The sequence below is a fragment of the Arachis ipaensis genome, chromosome B09 (assembly GCF_000816755.2).
Source record: "Arachis ipaensis cultivar K30076 chromosome B09, Araip1.1, whole genome shotgun sequence".
NCBI lineage: Eukaryota > Viridiplantae > Streptophyta > Magnoliopsida > Fabales > Fabaceae > Arachis > Arachis ipaensis.
In genome coordinates, this window is record NC_029793.2 from 10,908,525 (window position 1) to 10,915,418 (window position 6,894).

Consider the following 6,894-nt stretch of genomic DNA (forward strand, 5'->3'; position numbering starts at 1 on the left):
TAGTTGGATTTCTGGCTGTTCAGGCTTTATTTCAGATTGGTCTATTCTTTTATGTGAATTATTTGCTGTTCAGAAAGGTCTGCTTTTAGCTTGAGATCATGGCATCAAAGATATTGTTTGTGAAACAGATTGCCTTAATATCTTGTTTCTTATTCCGGGTAGTGATGGTAGTTGTAATGCTGATGTTGTTGATCTTATTTCCAAAAGAGCTACTATCCCGGCAATAGGTTGTTCACTTGGAATAGATAGATCGTGAATCAAATAAGGTTGCGGATTTGATGGCTAAATATAGAGCGAAGTGCAATTCCAATCATCTATTCTGACTTAAGATAGGTGTTTTGTCTTTAGTTTTCGTATGTTTAGACACCAAAAAAAAGGGGATCACTTTGTTGCATATTTTAAAGAATACCATTAGTGTGTAAACCTACTTTAAATCCAATTAGAACCAACAAGCCAAAAAAAAAAGAAAAAAAAAGTTTTGTAATTTCATCTTTTGGTTTGTTTTTGTTGTTGCAAGAGTTTACATTTCCAAATGGTTAATTTGGGGAGGATTATAGCTCAATTAGTTTGAGTTGAACAATGTTCTTTGTTGCACCTTGAATGTGATATCAATGATGAAAGATGATAATTGCAATAGGTTGGTGAGTGAAAATAAGAAAGGGTGGACATTCAAATTGATGCAAATCTTGAATTAGACCAATAGGGTTGGAAAGATACTATAAATCAAGTCAGGGTCAAAGGAAGAGATTTGCAATAGCATCTCTTTGTCTTAGAGTTACAAGAGTTTACATTCTTGATCATTGACATGGTGTGAAGATTATAGATCAATTAATTGAGTTGAACAATGTGCTTTTTAAAGGTACTTTAATTCACAGGATTATGGGACACTGGCATCAAAAGCTTTAATGCAATATCAACCAAAGAAGGACGAGAATTGCACTAGAATGAAGAATTTGCCAATCAAAGCTCGAATTTCCCAGTAATCCAGATCGTGAACGATACCATGAATGATACCATTACTACTTCAAAGCTACTTTAAATGCAATTCAATGTCATATCTCGGATTAGAGGAGAAGGCATTTCTTGATAACTAGCTTGGTATGAGATTATAGATTAATTAGCTGGGTTCAACATTGTTTGCGTTACAAGCTTGATGCAGTATCAACAATGAAGGATGAAAAGTTCACTCGAACAGAGAAATTGTCGAATCAAAGCTTGAATTCACATTAATTAGTTGAGTTCACCATTGTTCTTCTTATAGGTACTTTAAATCTCAAGATTCTTAGACACTGACGTTACGAGCCTGATACAGTATCAACAACGAAGGACAAAATGTTCATTCGAACAGAGAAATTGCCAAATCAAAGGTTGAATTCACATTAATTAGTTGAGTGCGCCATTGTTCTTCTTATAGGTACTTTAAATCACTTTAAATCTCAAGATTCTTAGATTACAAGCTCAATGCAGTATCACCAACGAAGGACGAGAAGTTCACTCGAACAGAGATATCGCCAAATCATAGCTTGAATTCGCATTAATTAGTTGAGTTCGCCATTGTTCTTCTTATAGGTACTTTAAATCTCAAGATTATTAGACACTGACATTACAGGTTTAATGCAGTATCAACAACGAAAGACGAGAAGTTCACTCAAACAAAGAAATTGCCAATCATAGCTTGAATTCATATTAATTAGTTGAGTTCGCCATTAGACACTAACGTTACAGGCTTAATGGAGTATTAACAACAAAGAATGAGAAGTTCACTCGAATAGAGAAATTGCCAAATCATAGCTTGAATTCACATTAATTAGTTGAGTTCGCCATTGTTCTTCTTATAGGTACTTTAACTCTCAAGATTCTTAGAAATCAACATTACAAGCTTAATGCAGTAACAACAACAAAGGACGAGAAGTTCACTCGAACAGAGATATTGCCAAATCAAAGCTTGAATTTGCATTAATGCAAATCTTGAATGATACCATGAATGATTACTGCCTCGAGGCAAAAGGAGGTTTTGAAATTTGCATCCATTTCTCATCATTGCAAGGGTTTGCATTTCCTCATAGTTAACTCTCAAGATTCTTAGACATCGACATTACAAGCTTAATGCAATATCAACAATAAAGGTCATTGCAAGGGTTTGCATTTCCTCATAGTTAACTCTCAAGATTCTTAGACATCGACATTACAAGCTTAATGCAATATCAACAATAAAGGATGAGAAGTTCACTCGAACAGAAATATTGCCAAATCAAAGCTTGAATTCGCATTAATGCAAATCTTGAATGATTACTGCCTTGAGGCAAAAAGAGGTTTTGAAATTTGCATCCATTTCTCATCGTTGCAAGAATTTGCATTTCCTCATAGTTAACCTAGTGTGATGATTATAGATCAATTGGTTGATTTTATCAATCTTCTTGTTGGTAGAACTTGAATGCTCTAGATTTTGAGACACTGAGAATCACAAGCTTTATCGAAATATCAACCGCGAGGGACGAGAACTGCACTGGGTTGGTGAATTGCTATGGCATCAAAGCTTGAATTGCAATACCGTGGCGTTACTATTTATCTACCTCTGCTCCACATCGTTGCAAGAATTTGCAGTTCTTGATATCAAATTTGGTGAGGAAACTAATATCAATTACTTGAGCCAAACAATATCAACAACGAGGACGAAGGTCTTGAATTGCAACGGGTTTTGGTGAATGAAAATATTAGAGGGTAGTGAGTATTTTATTATAGTGCACCGAAAGAAACTAGTTGTATCGACACCAAGAATCTTTAAAATGGTGTTATAGAGAAATGACATTGGAACCAAATAATGGAGATTTTTCTTTTTTCGCTAAAGAAAAGATCAGACATAACAAAATAGAAACATAGAAGAAATTTTGGATTTTTGAAGGGGCAACAAAACGAGAATTTAGTGCTAATTAGGGTGGTCAAGGATGGAAACAAAAAACAATTGCAAAAGACACCCAAAATAGGGAGTGAATGAATGGAAAGCAAAGCCTTCAATTGTTTTCGCTTCCTCTCTTAATGCTAGTCGACGTCGACACAAGCCGCCGCTGCGCTTTTTCGCCGGGTGTTAGAGGGTTGGTAACGAAACGTCGCTCTCGGCAACTCTAATCTGGGTAGTCTTCATCTCGACGACACTAATTATTAAGTTTAGGGTTTAGAAATCATTATTGGTTTACTCACGGCTTACTAATGTTTCTTGATCATTTCCAGTAAACATGAATTTGAGGTGATGTGCTATATATATAACGTGATTCTAGAGTCTCCATATATTAGTCTAGATCCTAAACCAAACTAGCTGTATTTAAAATGAAATGCATAATGAATAACCATCATAATAGCATCAGCATCCACAGTTTATAGCTGTGCAATAATCATAAATATGCAAGTTGCTAATAAATAGATAAAGAACGTACCATAAAATTTGCTACTAATCCAAAATAAATTGTTCTGTTCCTGCCCAAGATTTAAGAATTGCATCCTTGATTCCAAAGTGTTGTGCATTCAACAGAGCTAACTCTTCATGTTATCAACAATTAAACATAGCAAATGGTAATATGCATATAGTACATAGCGAAATACAGAATAAAATTGATTAAATTAGTCATAACTACATACTAACAAACAATGCATCTTACCCTTCTCTATCTTCTGAATCTACACAATTTCGGATTATACAACAACTAACAGATGAAAATCTAAATAAAGAAAAGAAAGAAGCTCTGCAAGCATGATGCTCAGTCACGACGTAGGACTGTATCGGAGATGCTGCTCATAGAAATCGATCAGCTGTAACCCAAGAAAACCATTAGCTTCTAGTAAAAGGGTCGTAAACACAGTCTGTTAAGCATATTAAGAGATGTGAAATTGTCTAGAAAATAATCAAACTATCTAAACAAGAAAATATTGCTTAAAGATAACATGTTACCATGATTGGATAATTCCTCTTGAGATAATGGTTGTCCACCAATATCTCCGAGCCGTCAGCCCTGTAAAGTTAGCCATATAAGTTTTTAGGTAAAGTAGCATGCCAAGGAATAAAAGTATATGATGAAAGATCAAATTCTAAGATAATGGAGTAGAGTTGAAAAACAGTTGATCAAAATAATTAATGCATTGAAGAAAAAGTTGAAGGAACAGTTATGGAGCAAAATACTACAATTTTGATGCAATAAAAGTTAACAAGAAAAAAATTGATGCCTAACAAGATTTAATCTAAAGTTTCTTCCCCAACCCCTAACGAGAAAATAAAAAGGGCACCTAAGCGTTAAAAGTTTAAAACTGAAATCATGAGACAAGTAATCATTACACTGATGCATGGATTTATGCATCCTGAACTAGCATCAATCTTTGATTTATAAACCGAACCGCAATAACATCTTTATAAAAAACGATTATTTAAAAATAAAATCCTTGAAAACGTGTATAAAAGTGTGGTTTTAGAAAGCACGCAACAAATATAAATACAATATATGAAAGTTAAACAGCATCTGGAGTTGTTAGATGGGTTGCTAACCTTATCGCCAAGAAGCTCACCACAACATCCTGAGTGCTGATTGGAATTGGCGGCAAACAGTTCACTGGCTTTAGGATCTTTACAATCGGGTTGGAAGGTCTGGGCGGATCCACCTTCCTATTACTGGCTACCACCTGTTGAGCCGAGCCATCAGATGTGCCAGCTGGATTCTGCAAACTAAGAGGCTCACCAGAGAGTAAATCTCGGTTAAACCTCTTAACAGAACCAGATTTTCTCTTTCTGGCTCCTCTGCTGCCGCCACCCTGGCTTGATTCCATGCAACCACCATTTGGTTGCCCCTCTCCATGACCATCCCCTAACGAGGGATTAGGATCTTGGAAATGTATGGCGAGCCTGTCGGCATCAGAGCCATTGGCTGTTGATGCTCTAAGCTCGCTAAGCTTAGGATCATAATCGGGCTCTTCATTTGCAGCACCGACTGATCCGGAAGCATTTCCGAGCCTACTCCCATTTGGGGGTGCAGCATTTCTGACAATGCTAGCATCCCCGTTGTTTTCCACTTCGTCAGCGAAAAGCACTGGCTGTGGAAAGGCAGGGATGTCACCATAATTTAGGCCAGTTATTTGAGGAGGAGGAGCTGATGGAGCATGGTTGCTAGTGGATGTTGAAGCCGGAAATCGTCTGAGGCTGTACGGAGTCTCGGATCGCTCCAGCCTCTTCTTAAGCGCAGAATGTTGAACCACATTCTTTCGCTTACGCCTGCGTTGCGGCGCTGAATGCCAGCTGCAAAACCAAATAAATACATAAATATATAAATAAATGAACTCGAAACATCAAAAGGTTAGTTTTTTTTTCATGTGAGCTTATAACCGGCTGCAATCATAACAAACAAACAAACACAGAAGAAAGAACACAACCAGAACATACTTTTCATCCTTATTCACAATCCTAATATAGGGGCCTTAAAAAAGAGAATCCAGATTTTATGGCACAGAAAAAATGAATGTGAAAATAAGAATAAGAAATGCCAGGGGCCATCAGAATTTATTGATTTTGTCCATTACTTAACCATCAACTCAATTCCTTTAGTCTAGTAATCTAATAACATACTTAATCTCATACTTTTAAACATTGATGGATATTCTCATGGTCCTCTATCATTCCTCTATAAGAATACCTTTCCTCGAAAGCCGAGACGATTTCAGAAACACCCTCCAGATTTTCCAGAGGCTCCCATGTGTTGGCTGTCTCAGGCCAATCAAGCCTTCAGCAGTAAACAGAACACAAACAAAAAATTAGACAGAAAAAACAAATAAACAAAAAAGAAAAAGGAAAATAATGCGTTACATTTGATCCAACCCTTCACTATTATCATAATCCAATCATAAAATACAATTTAGAACAAGAGAGCTTCAAAGTAAATAATTAAAAAAGTACTCACCATTTGACCAAGTAGTGAACCTCACCCTGAAAGTTTTAATTCGAATATTATAAGAAAAAAAAAAACTAAACAAACGAAAATTAAGGAAACAAAAATCAAAATTAAATTTAAAAATAAAAGAAAAAGAGGAAGAAAGGTTGAAACTTTGGATTACCTTGCGGACCCTCCTTTTACGAATGGCTTCGACTTCGTAGTAACCCTCAGGAAGGCGAGACGAACCTTCTTCAGCATCATCATCACCATCATCCATTTCTTCATCTTCTTCTTCCAGTCCGGAAACTTCAACACGAAGAAGCTCCTCTCTTCGCTGCTGTTGTTGTTCTGCTTGCCCTACCTGCAACTCCATGTTCTGGTTCTCAGCGAGAGGAACGGGTTGGATACCAGCGCCAACAGTATCAGCACGAGAATCGCCATGAACAAGAGCATTAGCAGCTTCTCCAGCAGCAGGAACAGGAACGGTTAAAGAATCAGCAAGAAGTGGAGGAGAAGCAGAAGGAGCAGCACCGTTGGTGTTGTGTGGTTCGGAGGTTGATGATCTTCTCTTGGCTGCAGGCTTCATTATAGTTGTGAATAAACAGAGAAAGAGATGGATTGAATAGAAAGAAAAGCGAGGGTTTTGGGTTCTTGGTGAAGAGAAAAAAGTGTGGAGTGTTGAGAGAGTTGAGAGTGAGAGGGAGAGGGAGAGTGAGAAATTCTGAGAGAGAAACTGAAAAGGTGCGTGCGTCTGCTTCAATGAGTTGTCTCAATTGCAACGCTTCGGATGAAATGAAATGACTATCTTGCTTTTATTTCTTTTTTTTTATAAATAATTTTAGAGTTTAATTTTACAATAAACCACAAAAAAACATGTACCGCAAACAAAAATGTTTTTAAATTTTATTATTAACAAAAATACACTCAAATAATTTAAAAATATATAAAAATTATTTAATTTTATTTTATTAACGAAAAAATGTGACTG

At 36.4% G+C, this 6,894-nt stretch overlaps 1 protein-coding gene across 1 annotated transcript; it reads right to left on the bottom strand.

Moving 5' to 3' along the window:
• Positions 3,418 to 6,693, bottom strand: LOC107619371 (chromo domain-containing protein LHP1). Its single transcript, XM_016321641.2, has 6 exons — positions 6,088 to 6,693; positions 5,934 to 5,959; positions 5,670 to 5,756; positions 4,532 to 5,275; positions 3,944 to 4,004; positions 3,418 to 3,804 (listed from the first exon to the last, which is right to left on the bottom strand). The coding sequence occupies exons 1-6, from the start codon at positions 6,490 to 6,492 to the stop codon at positions 3,757 to 3,759; spliced, it is 1,371 nt and encodes a 456-aa protein (XP_016177127.1). The 5' UTR covers positions 6,493 to 6,693; the 3' UTR covers positions 3,418 to 3,756.

Bases quoted from the DNA above. Each gene is read 5' to 3' on its own strand.
- LOC107619371 (XM_016321641.2), bottom strand. From the start codon at position 6,492: ATGAAGCCTGCAGCCAAGAGAAGATCATCAACCTCCGAACCACACAAC. The intron at 5,960-6,087 runs GTAATCCAAAGT...TAAAACTTTCAG, and splicing joins GTAAAAGGAGGGTCCGCAAG to GGTGAGGTTCACTACTTGGT. The intron at 5,276-5,669 runs GTATTCTTATAG...TTGGTTTTGCAG, and splicing joins GTCTCGGCTTTCGAGGAAAG to CTGGCATTCAGCGCCGCAAC.